We start from the raw sequence: 23,334 nt of genomic DNA on the forward strand, positions 1-23,334 counted from the left end.
CCCATTAAACCATGGATAGAAAATGGCCTTGCCTTTATGTTCTCAGTGATGACTCCATTATGAAGGTACCAACCACGAGAATGCACTTCCTTCTCAGATAAATAATACATTCTGACCTTGTCCTACACAATAAAATCTACAGGATGCAAGGGCTTAAATTTCATTTGAGCTTGTGGGCACAGTACTGATCCTCCACCCAACCCCATGTCTTTCCTTTCAGCCCTCACATGCTAAGCAGAATGCCAATGCACATAGCAGAGATTGCCATTTAACTGAACATTAAGCAAGTAAGTTATATTGCAATTTGTCAATATTGCTGTTATATTTGAGCTTGAAATGCAGATTCTGCAGATTCTCAATTTCACATAGAAGTTCATATTGATTCGAAAACATATTCAGCACACTTAAATGTTTCCGCCTGTTCTACAACAAATAACCTGGAGTTTCAAGGACATTACTCCTGGTGGCAACTAGTGATACCAATAAATTACCAATTTGGGTTATGAAATATTGCTCTAGTAATATTTCTATATTACAACTGGGCACACTAGATTAAGAGGGCACGCTAACATTTGCAAATGATAGGGTAGATAATAACATTTGAATCATATTAAACTCTAAACTAAAACTCCTCCCCCATAGTCCTGAAATATCAAGTGCAGTGTTCTGAACAACATTTGGACCAGACAGGTCTGCTAGTTAATGCTCGCCAGAGACAGCGGGATAATTTAAGGGTACTTAAAGACGTGAAATGATGGATATTCTGCTCTTTTATCAAGATATTTTCCTTGAAGTTTCACATTATTACTCTGGAAACTAGCAGAACAATGCAAAATAAAAATTTCGTAACATTGATTCAAGGATATTAAATATTGATTTTAGCATCATGATGAATCCCAGAAGCAAAAAATAAATTTCATTTGAAAGAGCATATTTAATTCTGTGAACAAAGATCCTACCCTGTGGCGCAAATCAATCAGCCGTTCATCATCACCACCGCAAACCTCCATCTCCACCACAACAAAGATAATGATCGTCACCACCTCAGAGGCAAAGACAATGACTTTTGCTAATGAGCGCCTACCTCTACAGCCATTAAGTATTTAAAGTGACCTATGTTGCTACTGCTGCCTTAAAATTGAACAGAACATTTGAAACGTCACTTCCAACTGAAGTACCAAATGTGTGTGCACCAAATCATGTCATCCAGAAAACTAAAGGACAAATGCAGACCATGAGCTCATTAGTACTTGTATTCTGACTCATGGGGATCTGAAACGATTATTATCAAAGCATCACAATATTAAATTAAGGTGTGCGACACAGTGTAGTTCAGTTTGCCTGTGTCAGTATTACACATTCAGCAACTTGCTCTGATTTTGGTAGCCAATAGCTTGAGGCTGCAATTAATGATTTATGGTGGTTTGTTTTAAGCCTCCTTTAAACTGTGTACAGTGTAAAAGTTGTTATGGATGTTTTGTGGTGTCAAGTAGGATGAGTCACTGTGATGGACCTTTATTCAAAAATTTGATTTTTATGATGCTATAATGCATACAATTCTTACTGGTTCTATATTTGTTTGCCAATCCTGGGCAAGTTACAAAAACACAATAACAAAAAGTAAATTACATCATATTAAGATTAGATTTTACTTGACAAATTTTGTGGCAGCTGCATTCACATAAAATATACAGTAGCTAATAATAAGCCAAGTCATCCCTCCCAGGTAATTTGTGCTAACCACAATTGATTGTTTGACAAAGGACTTTAAACAGAAGCCAGGGGGTTTCAGCACATAAATTTGCTCCGAGCTGTAAATTTACTACTTCCAAGAAGACGGCAGAAGATAATGTTATCTTGGGAGTCTCCTTCACTTAGTCTCCCCCTGAGTAGGTACCTGCTTACAATCTGTCATAATATTCAAGAACAAATGTTTATGTGTAGTAGTATTCTTTTAAGCACTTATTTTGCATAAATGTTAATTACCAAGTTCAAATGCATTTGGCAAAGCCCAACCTTCAAGAAAAATGATTTGTTGACCTGAGTAAAAGTTAGGTCTGTGTGCATGGTTGCTGATTTGCAGCACACATCTTCTTGGAACGTGTAACCAAAATAAGAAACTCCACTTCCTCTTTGTTTTATTTTCATGTTGTAAGTCATATGAAGCCAACTTTATATAAAAGAGAAAATGAGGGGGAAACTGTCACCTTGATGTTTCTGCTGCAGTTTTTCATTGAGGCTGGTCTCAGAGGACAAGTGCTAAGGAAAACATCATTATGTGGGGAGAAATGTACCTGTAATAAACCCAAATGGCACAGAGAGGTGCAGTTGTCAACCATGATAAATGGCACCTATGCATCCTGAATGTGTTTGGTGCCCTTGCCATGTTGACTCTTTCTCCTGAGGGCGGGCTCGCGACTGCTGGGTTTGGCCTGGAGCTGCAACCTTAACCCCTCCACTCGGGGCTCAACACTGACAGGATGGAGGCGGTACTGAGATTGCCAGGGGTTTCTGACTCACAATTCTTAATGTATAAACATTGTTAGAGGGAAAATAATCCTTTAAAACAAGAAATCACAGACAGATTTAGCATTACATTTTTCAACATGACAAAAAAGAACAGCGTGCTCTGCACTTTGATTATTATTATCGTTTATAGCGATAAGAAATAAGGTATATGGTGTAGTGGGGGTTCTGTCTTCCAACCCTGCCTGAGGCAGGGCCTTTATAGTGACTCTTTGGGGAAACTAAATTGCCCATGTGTGAATGTGCATAGCTATTTGTCTCTATATATGTCAGCCTTGTGATATACATAACCTGTCCAGGGTGTCTCTCTCGATTCTCTCCCTCAGCTGGGATTAGCTCAAGTCCCCTGCTCCAAGGATAAGTGGTATAGCTAATGGATGGATGGACCGACCAACCAACCATGTGATTTTGTATCTGTTTATGGTAATGTATAGTAATATAATGCTATCACCACAGCCAAGCCAATCTACATGTCTTCCATTTTCAAATGACATTCTATATCACATACACAATGAAAAGTAAGTTTTGGCTAATTAATATTTCTTTTAAAAACTCACTGTATTAGAAAATGTCTGTGTGCAAAAACTTCAGTGAGTCACGCAAACATAAAGCAAGTATTGTACAACTCTGGCGCTGCTTTACAAACCAAGATGCTTCAAGGACATAAGCAGACGCTACAAGTAGATTGGGTAGATTCAAGTATTGCATATAAACTACTCTGATCTTTGTAGAAATACTGAAGCTGCACTTTATTAATGGGAAATTACAAAATATCTCAAAGGCGGTGATTTTCACTGGCAGATAATGTAGAGAATTCACAACAACCTCGATCAATCAATAGGAAAGTATCTTGAAATTAGGCTTTAAATCATAATTTTTTATTGAGTGTACCTGCACCAAAATGTTCAAGACAAGCATTACAGCAGGGTGGATGTTATTTTGTGGTTAGGCAGCTACATGCACTAACTGGATCCTTGGATTTACTGAGCATTAAACACTTTTTTTTTTTTTAGATCATAAGATGAACTGTCCTCTGTAATCTTGTAAGACTAAACAGTTTTGCTGCATGAACCACAATGTATTTTTCATTTGATTCAGGACATTACGATTAAATTAGACCTTCAGATCCATACGTAATTATATCTGCTTTAACCTGGTCAGCGAGGGTAGTTCCTATTAAGCAAAGTTGATTCATAGCAGACCAGCATGGGTTTTCTAAACAAATACTGAATAAATGAATTGAAAACTGATGTAGCCGGGTGTACTGCTGTGAAATAGAATCCACAAGATGTGTCTCAAGTTCGGGGAGAGGGCATGAAAATGGGAAAATGGATGATTATAGAGAAGGAGAATTACATTAGTGTGTCGAATTAAGGGGACGTCTGGTATATCCAGCTGAGATAGAAGCAAAGAGCATGAGTGAGAGAGGGGAAATGGCACTAGATGAATGCAAAAGGCTGGAACAAAGACATTGTGTGTGTGTGTGTGTGAGAGTGAGCGTGAGAGTTGCAGAGAAGGGGGGATGAGCAAAAGGGATAAACATATTGCTAAAAATATCTCCCCACCTCATGAGTTTATTCATCTATTGGCGATGGATGCTGAAATAAAGCTGTGTGAGCTTGTTATTGTTATTTCATTATTCCCCGAATTTTATACACGGCATCTACAGTTTTGTCCCAGGAGGGAGAGGGAAAATAACTAAAGTGCTCAATCGACACACAGCGAGCAAAATTAAGGTAAACAACATTACAATTATGCCATTATGATTTCTAAATCAAACAAAAACATAAACACTGTATGGGGCCATTTGAATTTCTAAAAACCTAAATGTGTATACGTGTATAGGTAGACATCAATGATGTGGTAAGAGACTTTCTTAGACTTTCTTTTGCACTTTTGATTGAAGGGGGGGTTCTAAATATATTAGAAGTGTAGTATTAGAAGCAGGAATGTTCTGCAAAAAATATAAGCCTCAACCTACCTTATAAAATGTTGCAAAGAAAACACACAGGGGCTTTATAAATGTTTTATCAGTTAGGAACTGCATTCCATATTTGGTATGCAAAATTCATTTTTGTGAGGAATTCTTAATGTAAAAAAAACAAAAAAATAAAACTTGTCTCTCCCCTCATCGTAAACTGTCCTTATATAAGCCTCTATAAGACTTCTACACAATTATATTGCAGAGGCTGAACATACAATAAACATGATATATGTTTGGTCTTGAAACACTATGTATTAGCTTTGTTGTTTGTTTGCTGTGAAACATGAATAAATCTAATCTGGGCTTAACATTTATGAGTGGTTATACACACTGCTTTGATATATTTTATTCACTATGAGAAGCAAGTGTTGGCTCCCATCATTTCATATTCTAGCTGTGTCAAGGTGTAAAGTGATTTTCATGTTCTCCTCCTGCTAGTAATGTAAGATTCTGAAATGGTCCAAAAAGTTAGAGTTGCAACATATTCTGTGACATAAATGATGTTTACCAACCCCAGAAAGTGTCCTGAATGCTGAGTGCTTACTGTGCAGGCTATATGTAATTGCAGTGTCCATACCGTCTATCCTCTTTTCTCTCTCTCCTCTCATTTGTTTGTGTTTGTCTCCTCGCAACTCCCTTTCAAATAGAGTTTAAAATGCAAACAAATAAATAAATCAGTTTCATGTTTGCACTGAAGGAAAAGTCAGAAAGTGCAAAATTCAGCAGGCCTCGTCTACTGCTAAACAAAAATGTTCTGCATCAAATTCACAATAATGGATTCAATCGTTGGTGAAATATTTCAGGCCGGTTCTGAGCTGCAGAATCAACCTATACACCAAAAACATCCCTACAGCCCTGCCGCTAGCTTGGTTATCTGAATGATGATGACATCCTGGTCCACGGAATCATGGGCTATTTACAACTAACAGATGTTTACACATCCTTAAATGCCACACATAGGAAGTGACGACGCATACACACATCTGTACTTGTCAGGACTCTGCATTGACATCCATTTATATTTATTGAACTTAACAATTTACATCTTACCATAAACTGCCTGATTAGGCCAAGACATGGGGTCCCTATGAGAACTGCTGGACCTATCAAGGTCAGAGTTTATGTCAAATGCCCTAAAGAGGTAATAAAAATTAGTACGCTCATATATGCAAACAATTTACCCACCTCAACCTTTCTACAACAGCACTGTGGGTTCACTTCAGTCTTAAAGTTCACAATCCATAACACTGCTAGGATAGAGTGAGAAGCTTTGACCTCCCTCAGGGAAACAGCTGTTTAGGATGTGCTGCAGTATGTGGAGGTCAGAAATAAATAATCTGGAAGTGCAAATTTTCAGTGAAAGAAGCAGCAACATGAAGAACACAGACATCGTGTGTATATGTGTACAAATATATATATACACACAATGTACTGTATGTATATGTATATGTATATGTATAAAATAAGGGTAGTGTGCTTGAGGTTATGTTGTGGCTGACAGTAGTGTTTCATTTATTTACTGAGACACTTAATCCTATAACATGGTGTTGTGATACGTCTCAGGGCTGCTACACTGGAGACTTGCTTTACTTTGCCTGGAGGCAACAAGTTGTGCCTTTCCAACAAGCGCTCCAGTCCAACTGTGGCCCTTTCAGAAGCTTTCTAGCTATGTTTACATGGACCCTAATCTGATACAGCCCACCCAGACACAAATTTCATTCTGAACAAGAGGGCTGGTATATGGCAATAGTCATCGATGTTCATATAAACAGTCGATCCAATCTGTAACAAGATTTAATCCAAGGATAGATCTCACGTGTGAATGGTTGTTTAATCAATCTATCTATGGTTATTTGCAAATTTTTCCCATCACAACAGCACAGTTATTGGCAGACTTATAATGCCATGCGTTAAGTCTCCACCAGTCAGAGGCCATGTCCTGTGTGTAAATCAATCGGCCACTCAAGCCCTTCTGTCAATTCTATTGGTTCAGTTCAAAGGAGCTGTTAATCAGTCAAAACGACCAATGAGCTGCTGGAATGTGGCCCAGTGTAACCTGTCATGTCACAGTGTTTTAACGAGATGTTTTGACTAATATGACCATTTATGTAGAAATACACACACATACATATATATATATATATATATATATATATATATATATATATATATATATATATATATATATATATATATATAACAGGGCTATATTAGCAGAAATCAAATTTACTATCCACCCATACACGTTGACCCAAAAAACCCTTTTGGGTTCAACAGAAACATCCTGAAGACATTTTATCACTCCTCCATCGAGAGCATCATCACATTCTCCATAACCAGCTGGTTCCAATCTATCAGCCTGCAAAACAGGACCTGGCTGCAGAACACAGTCAAAGTTTGCTCTTAAATTATTGGACTCCCCGTAAGAGCACTTTCCACCATGTGTGAGCATCAAACACTGAGGACAGCGTGCAGTATTCTACAGGAACCCTCTCACACTCCGTTCTCAGCATTTGAGCGGCTTTCCTCAGGATGCCGTCCCCCAGAGTTAATACACCGAGTTGATCCTAATATGTAATGTCACTGTCTTCAACAGGACCTGGCTTCCAGACAGCTGCTGATGTGGACTGAAAACTGCTGGAGTTCACCACATTTTTGTTTCACTCAACAATAATACCACTGAATCATGGTCTCTCAGGCACTTTTGTTTCCTGACGCTGAATAGACATTTGTATGTGATATTATTGAATGAATACACCATGTTTTTGGACTATGAGAGGAAGCTGGAGAACCCCCAGAAAACCCACGCACACACAGGGAGAACATACTATATAAAGTCCCTTGAGATAATGTATCTTATGAATTAGCGCTATATAAATATAATTGAATCGATATGAAAAGACGAAATATCTACAGGCTTCATAGCAGTGCTCCCAAACATGGTAAGATGCTCTCAGTACTGTGTGAATGCACAAAAACCTTCTTCAAGGCAGTAGCGGGAAAAGTGTGGTTGTAGGCTTACTCGATTGGAACCTGGCCTCGGAATTCCCTCTCCTGGTCCGCAGGCATGTCCCTACAGTTGGCACAAGAACACCAGTTTACCCTGGCACACCAGCAGAAAGTGAGTTATTATCCCTGCACTGATGCATCATTAGGACATCAAAACCCAGACATGGTCTTCTCTCCCCCAGCTGTGCTGTTAGATCTCTGTGCTCCTCCAGAGTCATCTTCACCACAAGTCTATGAACATAAAACACAGAAAAGAGAAAAATAAAGTGTTGGTCTGAATGTTTGGAAGATAAAATGACAATGGACAGAATGTTATGGTTTGCAGGTTATTCAATATTCATACTAAAAAAATAATAATATGTGTTTATGTATATAAGTAAGTAACATAATTGGTCTTTGCATAAATAGCTGGAAATGGAGGTCCAAAGTTTGGGAGCATTTTACCAAAATAAAAGAGAAGAATGTGCAATGCAAAACTCTGCAAGGCAAAACTTGCCTTCCATGACAGTAGGATAGCGATGCACGAGCATCTGAAAAGGAAGCATGTTGTGGCTAATTAAATTCCTGACAAAGAGGGACAGTCATCTTGGTAAGCTAAATGGCTAGTTAGCTGGTAAAATTAACGTCAGCAGTGAGCGACTTACTTTAATATTAACGATGACGATTTCATTAGCCTTAGCTAACATATGTTATGTGTTTGCTGTAACTTTTTAACAGCAATGTCATGTTTGAATAGGAAATGTGATAACGCTAATGTTTTATAATATATATTCATAGTGCATAGTTTTTGGTTCCATTTTACAATGCACTAAAGATTTACAGCTAAAAAAAAAATGCCAGAGTTGTGCCTTCATTTTATTTTATTTATCACATTAAAAAATGTCAGAAATGCTGCTATAAGCTGCTAAGTTCAGCTGCATACTGGTGCGATAAACTGCAATTTACATATGATCTGATTAGTTGACTAATCGCAAAAATAATTGGTGACTAGTCGATTATCGAAATAATCGTTTGTGGTGGCCCTAAAGAGCAACAACCGTTATAATGAGAACAAACTTCATACAAATACCTATTGTGTTGCTACTGAACAGACCATGTAAGAAAATCATACAGTTTTATCTCTTCTCCTCACTCCTCTTCTGTGGAGGCAGCTGCTTGCTCCCCCTCCCACGTCTGCTGCTCCTCTCTACTACCACGCCGCTCTCTCCCTCTCCCTCTTATTTAGACTGGACAATCAGAATGCAATTATGATTTATATTAAATTTTTTCTCTATTACTTTAATAACAGCTAGCCCGCTGGTTTGTCTATGACCTATACAATTACAACATACACAAGTAAAGTATAAATATCTATTTATATGGAGACCGATCATAGAAGACGACAGTGGCATTTTGATCGGTGAAAGCAGCCGTAGTTCTCGGGGAAGCAGAGGAGCTTTTCTTCATTGCAATTTCAAGCGTCTCCTCCAGATGTCACTAGAAACTGCACACTTAACCTTTAAAACTGGGGGCTTTTGTTACACTGAAACAGAGGTAGCTGGTGAGATTTCTTTGGGGGGTGAGGGGTGCAGTTAGTAAAAGTCAGTTTTCAAATACTCTTTAACCCTTCTGTGACCATGCTGTCGTCGCTGACAGGATTTGGAATGCGTACTTCTCATTACCATAACTCCTAAACCATTTGTGATATCTCGGAAATCCAAAAACTATAAACTGGCGAGCTGTCCAGGGTGTGGCCCGCCTTTCGCCCCCTATGTCAGCTGAGATTGGCACAGCACACACCGCTACCCTCATATGGAGGATAAAGCGGTAGAAGATGAATGGATGGATGGATGGATACCGCAAAGCAGAGAAATAGAGCTTTGTGCACATATACTTATTATAAGGTTAGCCCTAAGTACTTCAGGGAAACGACTGTCCAATCACAGACAAAATTCACCAGGTCACACGTTTGTGACGTCAGTAGCGCTGTCCCAAACAGTTACAGAATAAATGTTGGATATCGAAGGTTATCTTGGAAAAAGAGGCAGAAGCACTCACTCGTTGAACATTTTTTCAATGAGCCACAAAATTAAAATAAATCCAGGCTTCCTAATTATCATGATGGTCATAAGAGGGTTAACCATGTGTCACCAGTTGGCACCTGTGTATCAGAGCATCATAGGTATCTACTTGAAATAAAATACTCTGTTTTGGAGTATCAGCAATATCAGTGTTAACCTGATATTGCTCTTCCACAAAAATGTATAACCTTTCAAATCACAATGGACCTCAATAAAAACTCAAAAAACAGTTGGAGCCCAACTTGACAACACATTAGAAACTACTGACTCTTAATTCACTACCAGAGTGTTTCTCAAATCTCAGATACAGGGACCAACTTTTAATACATGACACACTTTTTGACCCAATTAAAAAATATAAATCGTGACAAGAAGCGAATTTGTGCGTGATATAATATTCATGCCTACTGCCATTTACGTAATTGCAGACATATTACAGCTATATGTTTAATAAATGAAGCAACATATCATTTTATGCATGTGGTATTCAATAAATCTCAAATGTGTGTGATGAAATATAATCCCCCGGCAATGACTGACTTAAAGGGAATGAAAACTCACGTGAAAGACGCTGGTAACGGCGACTGTTTGATGTCCGGCTGCTCGGGTCCACGCTCATGTGTTGCTTCACCTGCAGAGTTCTCCTCACAAAACGGCATTGTTTTAGAAAACTTATCTGAATATTCTTTCTCCCTCTTCCTTTCTTCTCCGTGACTCTTCTTCTCCCCTTCCTTCATTCTCCCTCGTGTTTTCGTGTCTGACACAACTTCAAATGCAAACGTTTTCGGGGAGATTTTGTGTCGCAGCGAGCACCTACGCGTACACTTTATAACGAGTACGCCACTTCTCAACAACAACTGTAAACAACGTGGGACATTTTAAATCTTTGTCTCATTGCAGAATACATTTGAATCAGTAACTGTGTGGTGTTCACCTTGCTCAATTAAACGTTTTGGTTTGCTAGTTTTAAACGTGTGGCTAGTTTTGTGTTGCTCTTCTTCACGCAGGACAAATAAGAGTGTAGCAGGTAGAGAGGTGCCACAGCGCCCCCTATCGAAGGCCGCCCACTGCACAACTGTCATTCATTATCTATTGTCCATCACAGTTGTATACTCTCACACAGTAACAGGGAAGGTCCCAAACTTTTATGAACTAGCGTCATAAAAGTGCAGAAAAATCTGCGTTTAATATGGTTTGCACTTTCGTTTTCAACGTGAAGTGTGGTGATACTGAACTCGAATTAAACAAGCGAACCAGTTTTAGGACTTTTTGACACATGTGCACTACATGAGCAAATCTTTACCTCCAAAATAAAACCAAACAACTTAAGCTCAACCCTATTTAGATACATAAACATATCTAAAGATAAGCAGCCGCTTAGTTCGCTTAACTGTGAAAATGAAAGAGTTACCTTTAAATATAGATTTACCGTATTTAAATATAGATTTACCGTATAGCCCTTGTAGTGTATAGGTACGGCACAAGTCAGTTGCATTTTAACACAGTGCTGTTTTCGTTTGAATGTAACTCGAGCTGTGATAACATGTTAAAAAAGAACATAGCCTACTGAAGAGTCCTTGAGCAAGACTCAGCCAATTGAAATGTGAAATTTCCATATGGAGATCGGTGACGTGTCACACAGCACACGTTATCGCATTAGAAAATCTGCGTAAGCAGCTGATGAAAAGCTGTAGCGACAGTCAGGTAGACTCTCCTGAGGAACCATCTGTTTGCTGCTCGTGGTGTCAAAGCTTAATGCCACTGTATCTCCTGTACTTCCTGATATTGTGGTAGGTGTAAAGATTTGGATAAATAGTGTTGAGTTAAAGCACTGCTTACTTACATTTTTGTCTCTGTGTGTACCCTACATACTGTCGAGTGTTGTCAACTACTTTGACCCTTAGTCAGACTATCACCAGATTTCTGGAAAGGTGTTCAACTATGAGGTTCACAGTGTGTGATTCTAATTTAAAATCACGTCACAGCTTGGTACTTGGTAGAGTTAATTTCACAGGGCAACGAGAACGGAGGCATCTTATCTGATGGGGTGCGAACAGTTCATCTGGAGACCAGTGTGCCTGGTTAGGTGTCCTCAATATTGGACCACTGAATCCACTTTGTTTAATAGCACTGAATATGTTGCCTATGAAAAACCAAACAAAAATTCCCAGTGTCTTGCTGGGTGTCCAAAAACCTGCAGATAACCCATGGAGGAAAATCATCCTTGGATGAAATCGTCCTCTCTTACAGATTTAAAGAGACATTTCATTTCTAACTTTATATTTAAGTCATAATTCAGCATGAATGGGTGCAAGAGCAAAGTCTGACACACACACACAAAAAACCTGAACCAGAATCTCTAAGATCTTACTTGTGCTTAGTGTTGTAACAAACCATCTCTGATTATATGGCTTTTGGAGTACTATCACAGCTAAATACTAAATCCCCGGAGCAGTGCTTTACTGAAGCGTGTGTTAAAAGGAGAACAGGTGGAAAAGCTGCATGTTGCTCTGATACATTTTGTCAGTAGACTGGTTTTAAGTTCACTTAGGTAATATTTTATTTATTTGACTTTCCAAAACTATTTGTTTATATATATATATATATATATGACGCTATATTTTTTTTCCCGCAGCGTACAAGAAGTTAGAGTTACATCGGGAAATAAACAAAAAACACCGAAGAGGAAATGAAAGAAGAGCAAACAATGAGAATTTATAATCATCATTTATAGTTCAAGGTCATGTTCCTCATACTCAGTTAAAAGTACAGGTCTCTGGAAAGCAGAACTGACGGACAGAATGACAGAACAAACACAGGACAGCTGGAATGGAGACCGATTTTGAGCTTCTCCTCTCGTTTGTGTCAGCCCGCGCACACGTCAGACAATCTTATAATACCACTTGGAAACACACACAGCAAGTTAATTTATATTAATCATCCATCATCCGTCATCATCATTCATGTTCTTGATCCTTCTCATGCATGTACTGTACGTCAGGATTGAGAAGGAAGGCAGTGATTCTACCAGTATCCTTAACAGATGCATGTACAGTTAGTTGTCCCGTCACACAGTTAATGCCTTTTGCAGTTTTGGGGAATGGATAAGCTATGGCTGCTCCAGGATTATGTATCTCTGGATGGGAATTGTATAAAAACTATGTAGGAACACATGTTTTTAAAAAAACAAAACAAAAAAAAAAGAAACCAGGGAAAATCAAATAATTACTTAACTGATAAAAATGCAGATGTCCTCATAAAATCGTCTATGACTAGCAACACGTAATAACATTTATGTCTTCTTTTTGTCCTTTTTTTTTTTTTTTTCCTTGTTTTATTCCAAAAATGGTAGAGGAGCAGTTATAGTTAGCATCATCTATACAACAGGCTATAAAACACCACTTTGTCACAGTCCAGAAAGCACATATAGATGTGGTTGTACTGTATATAAACATATGTACTGTAATCAGATAATTTTGCGTGCATGGCTCGGGAGTGATGGCGTTAGCGGCGTCCTCAGCACTCTGAGGAAACTCTCTTCCTTTGTGTTCACGTCGTGTGAAAACGAAGGCCTCCAGATTTTACTTACTGGCACAATGGACGTATTCTTTTAAATAATAGTCTTTCAAGAGAAATTGCCATCCGTTAGCATCTCCATGCTGCGGTGGCTCCTTCAGCCTGGTGTTAGTCTTTGCTGGCCATCATCTCCTCTTCAGTGAGTACTTTGGCTGATTCCACTGACGTCCATCAGGGGATTTTTTTTTTCCCCTCCTTGTTGAGATCACCATCAACCCAATCACTTTCTCTTTCTCTGCTTCAAATATTTGGCGTGTTTATGTACGTATTTATTTATGCATTGTGTCCTTTTCTCTAGGAAAGAGTCCCAACCACACAAACACAGGCAATGTAAATGAAAACACAAGGTTCGTAACGCTGTGGCTCTCTTGGCAAAGTGCATCCGTGCTCCTTTCGTTTACCAGAAACAAGGGGGTTTGTATCACATCGTCACGGCCGAGGAAACAAGTCACTGATGGGTTAAAAGTTGTTTGGTTGACATGTTATATTATGTATGTAGTTCATTTCTTCTGGTTGTCAGAGCCACATCTCCATCATTCTCTGTCTGTATTGTGTGTATTCCGTCTCCGGTGCTTGAGTCCAGAAAGTTCTTTTTTTCATTTTTCACATGTACTTTTCAGAGCATTGTCTTTTAGGAAAAATGACTAAATAATGTTCATCTTTGTTATTATACTGTACACATTTTGATGTCCTGATTTGTCTTTTTTCATAAAGGTTTTGTCTGGTTAAGACCAAAGCTTTGACAATCACACATAGTACTCCTTGTCCTTGTTCTTCTTGTTCTTGCTCGAGGTCTTCGCAGTGTTGACCGGCTTCTCTTTGACTATGGTGCCGTTCGACTGTGCCGAGTTGCTGATGTAGTTGCGACTCTCGTCGACGTGGTATGAGCCCTCATCTCTGTTCCGATATTTGTACATGGCGTAGAGCAGGATCAGAATGCACAGCGCCGCCGCGGCTACTATGCCAACCACCATTCCTGTTGTGCTGCTGGACTCTCTGAACACCTCCGTCGTGCCTGGTAAACCCTTTGGTCCAGATCCAGTAGGATTAGCTGCAAGGGGGACAGAGATATGATTAGCTATAATGATCACCATCTTTCACATGTTATAAATATTATTATAAGTTTATTTATGGAGATGATGCTGACGTCATCCCTCAAAGGTGTTAAAGCAAAAATATAGATGTTGCTAATATGGATGCATTTGCTCCATTATAGAAAAGAGTACAATTCCACAATGAGAAGAGACAAAAAATGACAAGGTCAATCATTTGTGATCTGAAATGAAATGACAGGGGTTAAAGATGAGATGGTAGCAGTCAGATTATTTCTGACTAAATGTATTAAAATAAATGCAGAATCTGAACCGTGACAGTTTTAGCTGACAACAAAAACAGAGGATTTATCTTACTCTTAACTTGCAGTATCTTTTGATTGTCACAAAATCCAAGATTACTGTGGACATCGCTTTGAAATGACAGTCAATATTAGAAGACACGGACGAAACTTAAGTAGATAAGGGTTTTCAATAAAAATAGGAGCTGGACATTTTTAGACTTAGGCTTAAGTGCATGCTGTTTATCCCGTCACAGTGTCACACTTTTTTTTTGCAGAGCATTATTCTGATGATATTTATAATTCTCTGTATTGTTCATATTTGGGAGAGTGGTGGTGACATGCCGTACTACGGAGAGAGTTGCTGAATGTTGAAGTAAGGCTGAAAAGAAAGACAGGGATGTTAAAAATGCACCGTTTCGAACATGCTGTACGGCACAGATATGAATCGAGACACCACATTTACAACAACTCGCTGTAAATTGAGGCGGCACGACTGTATCATGTCATGTGTGAAAATAAATCCTTCAGAGAGAAACAATTCTTCATTTGACTCAGCAGATTTTCGCCAAAGGCTGTCCCCACGTCTGCTCTGAAACGGTGCCACATAATGGAGCATATTCTGAAAACACATAAGCCCCCCCCTGATATCATCCAGTCCTCCTGGCACATCTCTCTCTGTGTGTGTTTTTGTCGGAGTCATCATTTCTGCTTAAGCTTTTGACGCATTTGCGAAATCCAAATACTCCACACAAACATTTGGGAATGAAAGCGTCTCGGTTCTGCACAAGTGGGACACAAAATGTTTGAATGATTTACAGCTGGGTTCAGATCACACGTCCTTGACGGGAAGATTCACACTTGCATTTGTATTTGCGCGAGACAAACTAAGAGTAATAACCTAAAACTCGGTTTAAGTTGTGCCTGTGTAACTGATGGTTGCACCTGGACATCCTAATGACCTCAATAAGGTCTGTCCACATGTGAAAGTGACTGTGAATGGCTGTCTCCGTGTGTTGTCCCTGCGTTGGACTGATGTCTGGTGATCTGTCTGGACGTAACCTGCCTCTCTGCCAACGTCAGCCGAGACTGGCTGCTTAGCAGCGTCGATGATGGATGGACGGACGGATGTTAAGGATTCTTTTAAAGGCCATTTACTGGCAGGAGGAGAAGACGTGACGTAATTGCAAGAGCATGTTGGCATTGGGAAAAAACAAAAACAAAAGACAATGTAGAATTATGATTGATTTATTTATTTATCTATTTTTTTTTACTGAGTAACATTTGAATGTCTGGTAAAGTACGCTGTCATTTTGTAACCTTTCTTGGTCAAAGAATATGAACTGATCATTTAAGACATAATTGATACCAATTATACCGACTGCTAAGTACATAATACTATTGAAGCATCATTTAAGTGTACACTGCACTACGTGGTGAAGCATGATTTTTAATTAAGTGGGTTAAAACACAGTGGGTGTGATTTGCTTTTTTATTTTAATTTATTTTGGGCTGAAACTATTCTTTTCATTTTAGTTTATAAAAACATATTCGATTCTTATTTTGTTCAGGTCAAATTGCACACAGTGATTTACAAAAGGCTGGGGGCTTTATAGTTTAAGACCTTTGAGTTTATTAGTGAAATACTTGGCGACATTATTCCCACTTACACATTTATGCACATCCTGAACACGTATATGTTCTTCCAGTACTGCATATACGTAAGGCCACCGTGATACAGTAGATTATGTGAGAGCACTATTTGAAGTCTGCTCTTCATTACTGCTGTCGAGGGGCTACAGCACTGTGCATTAAACATATTAAAGCTTTTAAGGCCAGCTGTGACATTCACTGGGCAAGGCTATAGAGAGCCAATTTAAAGAACTCCACATTATATATTGAAACATATGCCTGAGACATGGCTATATATGAGCACATGAACAGAACATATTATACATTAATAGTAACTTCATATAATATTCATGTGAGGAAGTTACAAACTATCTCACGTTTGCAGTTTGACTTTTGATACTTGTGTCTTTCCAAGGGCATATTGGTTTCAGGTAAAAAAAAACAACCCAAAACTGTAATCTTCAGCTTTGATATGGAACCAAATTTTGCTCTAAACTAGAAACCACGACATCGCCTCTTCATTATTCAATCCTTTGTTCTTCATCGGAATGACACTGAGTTCGAACCCGGTATCCACATCACAGAGTGACTCTCCATCATTAAAAGAAAGCGACATGAAAAACAACATTTTTGCTCCTACTGAAGTTCATCTTAATCACCTTGTTCTGTGGTGTCACGTTTGTTCTTTTTTTCTTTTTTCATAACTTCACTAACTTTTCTGAGCATGAGCGACAATGAATGTGTGGTACATTCTTAAACATGAGTAAAAACAACAGTATAGGTGACTAGGTATCCAATATCCATGCTTGCATTGGATACATCTATCACAGTGTACAATAACACAAACATGAATTTTGAATGTTAAATTATCAGCGTCTGGAAATGCACAGTGTGAAGTCTGCACTGTTTTATTCAGAAAATTAGCTGCATATGTTTCATGTCACATGGCAGTAAATAGTAGAAATCAACTAAAGTCTATTACTACAGTATGTCAAACATATAGTTTCTGGCCTAAACTATCCATCACTGTCACAGTGATTACAGAAAAAACTACTTTTGTCAATGAATGATGCACTTTAGGGAATCATGTTCACCAGTGAATAAGGGAGGGAGTATGGGCAGGCCCACTTTCCGTTCTGACTGCTATCCAAGTTATAATACAGCGCTCTTTAGTCTCTGATAGCTCTGTTCATTGTTATCTCTCTTGTGTCTCACTCAGCCTTAATGGTTGTCGAAGACAAAGCTCCCCTTTGATTGCATTCATGAGTGACAGCCTAATGTTTAGACAAACATCACTTTGAATGGCATAATCTTCTCTGATGACCCACACAGATGGCACAAATGTCTTCTGGAGGTGGACCTCATCCATGCCCTACTAAAGGCCAAGAACAATGTGAACTTTTAAGAGAGGGGACCCACTGTCTGCCAGGAAGAGGAGATGCTGCAGCAGTTCATTGACATGTTTTCCTCCGTAGTTAGGCTGATCAGCAGCCCAAGTATATTCCCAATGCCAGCACACATTCAAGGACATGAGCACACTACAACTGGGGGATTGAGTGTGACTAAGCGTTGCAACAGATTAGCTCTGCTTGTGACAAGCCCTCTTATGCTTTCAGACAGGTTTGAAGAATGCTCTCGCCTTGTAGGCACAAACCACTGGTTGACATGGCTTTTTCCTATAGCGAGCCACGGTGCGTGCATTAATGGCGAGTTACTTTTATGTTTGCTATCCATCCTTTGAACGGGGGTCACAGGGTCGAGCGCGGAGAGAGCAGAGCAGGATGATGAAGGATGAAGGAGGTTAACTGTGGATGTGGCAGCGTGAGGGATGTAGATGAGACCACAGCTGGATCCTAGAGCGAGGTGACAGAGTTGGAAGGGTTCTGGAGGCAGGTGGTCTCAGTCTGCCATATCAGGGATTAAAAATGTGGCAACAGTATCGTGCACTGTTCTTCCTTCAGTGATCTAACATGTCAGGATCTGGGCTTTATTTCCTCTAGGCAGGATCTGTTGATTGGCACCCTGTAGGCTCTCTTCACAGAGACTCCAGAAGCCCTAAATCAAGTCCCCAGTTTTTTCCCCCCTTTCATTATTAGATTAAAACTGCAGTTAGCTTGTCAATCAAACAGTCACTTGATAGCAGAAAGAGATCTGTTGTGGTCCCTGAGATTATCTGATACACTTGATGATGCGGCTCATTTGTCACCCATGAGCATGGCTGTAATCCCTGCCCGCTCCACCCATGGAGCCCTCAAGCTGGGCTCTCCGGCAAAGTATTATGGCGGAGAAGATGGCCTCGGAGACCGCCTCATAAGACCTCCGTCTAAATACACGTGCCTGTCTGTTCGTTAGCAGTCCATCACCTCAGAATGGAGGCGCATAAAGTGAGCGAGAAATAACGCCTGAAACGAGTGTTTAAAATGATGGCTGCTCTTATATGCTCTACTCGAGCCTACCCAACGGTAAAATTAGACATGGGGAGAATGACCTTAAAGTGGTGTCTAGCTTCATGGCAGCATAGCAGGGGTGCACTTGTGAAGCGATAGAGGTAAACCCAGGGGGGTTAACTTTTGAAGGATTGCAGAGGCTGCCAGAATAACTATGCACCTCTCTGGCTCATTCCAGAGTGAGACTTAAATTACAGTATCACATTCAGACCATAACGTTGTCCCGGCTGTATTATTCACAAGGAGAACCTAGTATTTTGTTTTGTTTAATTTGGCCTCAGGTCATTTGCTTTCACCAAACCTTGGTGAGATGCCTGCAGAACTTAAGCTCAGAGGAACATGTGAACAAAGTATCACAGACGATCATAAACGTGACCCTGACAAATACAGTAAATGTAAGCGAAGAAAGGAAAATAGCTCGACTGGTAATGTTAAACACAGAGCGGCAGTGAGGAGTGGTTTTAGTGCTGCGATTATTCCAGGGTTCATTTGATATTTTCCCTTAGTTTTAAGTGAATTGAGTAAAGATACATGAGCTTGCATCAGATATTAGCACTGCGCAATGGAACCTGTCATTTAAAGAAAGCCTGTGCAATTCCCGATGTGATTCCTTTTATTTCTGCCTGACTTCATTTCGCCTCATGCTCCAAAGGAGAGGAATGGGATCAGAGATTCCACTCTGTCAGGTGGGATTTGAATAAATGGTCCTCTTCAAAGCCTATTTCTCCTCATTTGTCTGCAGCAAGAGGGTTCATTTGTTTGGTAATTTGTGACAGTGTGAGCAGGTTGACGGGAGCCACGGACATGGCCATGTTCACTTCAGGTGAACATGGAGCTTGCTGAGAGGTAATGAAGCAACCAGGACTACTTAGGATATATTGAAAAGACAGAATGGCCATGACCTTTCATTATCTTGTGATGGCAATAGGTGAAGAGTACTGTGTAGGGAGCACATGGACAGCGCTGTTTGGCACATGGATGCACTATCACTCCACACATTGGTTTATCAGCCAAAGATAGTTTAAATAATGAAGTTAATATGGTAAGATGGTGATAACAGTGACACTGGAACCTGCAGCATAGCATCTTTGAAAGATTATCGTCAGAGCTGGCATCTAAATGTAGAGCGGCGTCTTTATAGGCAGGCCGAGTAAAAACTCTCCACCTTTATAAGAACAGATGGTAGCCATTACTCTTCCTTTGTCTGCTCCAATGCCAGGTAGATGTGTGGCAGGGCTGTTTTGTCTCTGCAGGTAAGATATATGTGTCAAAAAGACCATTTGGGTTTTTTAGAATAAAGATTTTATTGTCTTGTGTTTTGTTTATTTAGTGTACCCATGTCTGGAGTTGCCTGAGTTTGTCCAGATCTTTAAAGATGTATTTCAAGATTTCAAGAAGTTTTATTGTCATTATGAGACATAATGAAATTTTTGCAGAGACTCCCGGCTTTAGGTACACAATAAAATAGCAAAAATAACGAACGAAGGACTTGACATTTAAATAGACATAACGAAAGGCATTTAAATAAGACACAACAAGAGACTTAACACTTAACACTTAACACTTAATGAGACACAATATGGAGTGATGAGTTGTAATTGCAGTCTTTTTTTGTCATTTAATACCCAAATAATCCCACGACTTCAACCCTCTAAGGGGCATATTTTTCGGACTCGTGTTGTGTATATTGAACTGTATTTTAAAGTCGCGTAAACCTGGCCCCAACAACCTTGTTTATGCTGTTTTCTTTTTATTTCTAGGCAGTGCAGTGGGTGGGGAGCAGTTATATTGGATGGAACTCCTTCTAGCATGTGGTGTGGCGGTCACATTTACCCTGTGAGGGTTTGCCTTGTTGTTGTGCAGTGATGAATGCACACGTGTCGTAAATAGTCTTGGGTCTATGATAGAATCCCCTCACAGTCAAGAGCACTGCCTATTTAATATTTGTCTTATTTTGTTAGTGTAGGAAGTTGGTGTCTCATTGGTTTGGTGTTGATATTGTTGGGTCACATGTTGAACCCAGTCTTAAATTTAACGCCACAGTTCACGGGTTACATTAAGTGGTTGCGGGATGCCTTTAAAGCAAGGCTACCAAGTGACACATGGCTGTAATTCAGCCAGATTAGTGTGAGACCATCTTCTTGCTGCACATATCCACTCATAATCACAAGCTGTCTGAGCCGTCATATAGTTGGGGATCAGTCTGCAGACAGGTCACTCCATCTCTGCCGCTCGGCCAAACACTTATTAAATCCCTCTTCCCTCTTTAATTATCCGAGTGTCCTCAAGAAGTGATAGAAGCCATGCTGTACTTGTGACATGCTGGCAGTGTGCCTGATGACAGCATGCATGTTTGAGTCTGAAGTGGCTCCGCTCATGCCGATGGTGGATGATGAACTGAGAGCTGAGCAAGCTTGAAATGAGGTCCAAGTGAGAATGATTAAACGGTGTTGGATTTAGCACAGTGGAAAAGGTGTGGTGCAGTTTAAGCCAAACCCGGGGGTGAGATGAAAGAGGAAGGTAATGCTTACTCGGCTTGAACACACGTATGAAATTAATCTCTTGATTAGACTTGTAGGTGCAAAGCTTGACAAGATAATCAGAAGCATACATAAGATGTACCGTGATACTAAGCGCACAGATCAGAGGTCAAAAAGAGGTGCCAGTTAAAATATCAAATCAAATTACACATCCGGGTGGCGTTTTAAAGCCATAATTTACTTGTACTATCATTATCGTTGACCTTTGGCAGGGCTTCCTTTTTTGGAAAGCAAAGTCGTTCATGTCCTACTTACTTAAGGAGCCTCGTAGCGTGAGCATCAGAGACGGCTTGTGGTCAAAAAATAAAAGTAATTGAAAATATAAACATGGCAGGATCAGTGAAGAGAGTGGCAGTGAGTGTGAAATCCTGTTTTTTCTCTCTCTCAGAACACACTTGATTTAAAATAGGGTGTGGAGAGCGAGAGAGAGAGCGAAAGCTTGAATGACACAATCCCTGTTGAAAGAGTGCAGGGAAACAAAAACAAAAAAAAAAGAGGCAAAATTCCTTGAGCTTTTCTGCAAATTGTCAAAGTACACACTGGCCTGAAAGAAATGTTTTGTGCTATGCTTGAAGGTTGTTGGGATGTTTCAGTGGGCATCAGCTCCGATCACATTCAGTACGAATCCAGCTTTGAGAAGGCGATTTTTTTCCATTTGTTAAAGGATTTCTTCTAGCAGCAGCAGACTGCTGGCGATGTGCGTGCCGCTGTGTTCAACAAAGGAAAGAATATATAAACAGCTGCGTATGATTGAATAACCTATTAAATGTGGACAGTGACCTCTTAAGACAGCACAGTGTTCTTGGTATTTCATTAATCTCACAGCCACATTTAAAACAATGATTTAGTCCCTTTTTCCTTTTACTGGCATTACAGCCGTTGCCATGGGGTTAAAGAAAACATATTAATTTGCCATTTGATTTTTTTCATTTACTCCATGTATTGGTTGCCCAACAATACATTAAGTCTATTAACACAAATGTCAAAGAAATTATCAGCTGCTAATGTCACTGGAAAAGAGCTTCAGGAAACGCAAAAAGATAAGAGAGCATGGACAGAAGCACAAACTAGAGATGATTAACCTTAACCTGCCTATAGGCAATCCAAAGTGACAGGCAAGGGGAAACTGAGAATAATGAGATTTCTTGTGAAACGAAGACGGCTGCATACATCAACACATAAAAAGACAAACGACGGTTGATGCGGCAAGTGTTATATTTGGATATAACTTTCTACTTTTATGAACTCTGCTACAAAAAAAAAAATACGGGAGACGGATCGGAGAAGTGCAAGTAAAACAAAAAGGGAAAAAGGAATCCTCCCATACGAGCATTTCATTTTGAACATTTAATTTCACATTATACTCACTTCACTGTCCATTTCCTACAGTTTATCTGCATTCAGCAACAACACACTCACTCCATTTTTTGGGTTAACACTCTTACCCTGAAATAGTTGGAGGAATATATTTGATATTTTGGGCTTAACCAGCGAGACGAATGTCACACGTCAGTAGGCATCATTATCTAAGAAATACGGATATAGCAACTAGAATTTAGCAATATTTGAACAAGAATGGAGGACCTAGCAGCAGAGTAAAAAACAAATAATGGAGAACAAAGGCAATGCGAGATGTAACCTTGAATATGGGTCTCTCTGTGCAGCAGCTGCCCTCCATCAACAATCTACATGACGCCCATGAAATGAAGCAGGTAGGAAAGAGATATTCTTTCCATCTGACCCCATGCAGCTCAGCAACAACCTCTTCCATTAACTTTCAGAATGAAAGCTGAGGTTGGTACCTGAAAATCAGCACCAGCCAGACTCTTGAAGTGTTTGCCAAGCTATTTTCATACACCCGAGACCACATCTATATTTTCTCCCGGTGATTGCTGACACTTAAGGATACATAATCACAAACACACGCACGCAGGGACTTTTGTTAAAAACACTAGTTTGAGATAAATGTCAGACTTTATACGGCAGCTATCCAAAACACGAATAGCCCGAAAAGCACATTAGGTCATGATGTTATTGCAGTTTGTTCAATTAAATTAAATTAGCCCCGTTTATCATTAATCACAGTGGCCATTGCAACTAAATATGTGCATTAACGTGTGCCTGATTATTCAGTGTCTGAGTACGACTGTATATGCACACTCCCGAAAACCAGCTTCCTATTACCGATCAGTATCAGTATTACACTGCCTGTATATTCCTTTGTGGT

General features: G+C 39.6%; 2 protein-coding genes across 40 annotated transcripts in view; both read right to left on the minus strand.

Annotated features, from left to right (window-relative positions):
- Positions 1-10,558, minus strand: part of LOC131473599 (lutropin-choriogonadotropic hormone receptor-like) — a 112,850-nt gene extending 102,292 nt beyond the window's left edge. For 3 of the 4 annotated variants that reach the window (XM_058650891.1, XM_058650892.1, XM_058650890.1), the window contains exons 1-2: positions 10,141-10,558; positions 7,533-7,750 (exon numbers count right to left, since the gene is read on the minus strand). The gene's annotated coding sequence lies outside the window, so the exon portion shown is untranslated. The remainder of the gene's footprint in view (positions 1-7,532; positions 7,751-10,140) is intronic. The other variant, XM_058650893.1, reaches the window with a different exon arrangement.
- Positions 10,559-12,287: 1,729 nt separating this feature from the next.
- LOC131473667 (neurexin-1a) overlaps positions 12,288-23,334 on the minus strand; it is a 218,391-nt gene continuing 207,344 nt past the window's right edge. For all 36 annotated transcript variants that reach the window (XM_058651089.1, XM_058651098.1, XM_058651097.1 and 33 more), the window contains one exon: positions 12,288-14,206. In XM_058651089.1, the coding sequence (XP_058507072.1) occupies positions 13,902-14,206 (305 nt within the window). In that variant the 3' untranslated portion in view covers positions 12,288-13,901. The remainder of the gene's footprint in view (positions 14,207-23,334) is intronic.

Source organism: Solea solea, chromosome 15 (assembly GCF_958295425.1).
Source record: "Solea solea chromosome 15, fSolSol10.1, whole genome shotgun sequence".
Classification (NCBI taxonomy): Eukaryota; Metazoa; Chordata; class Actinopteri; order Pleuronectiformes; family Soleidae; genus Solea; species Solea solea.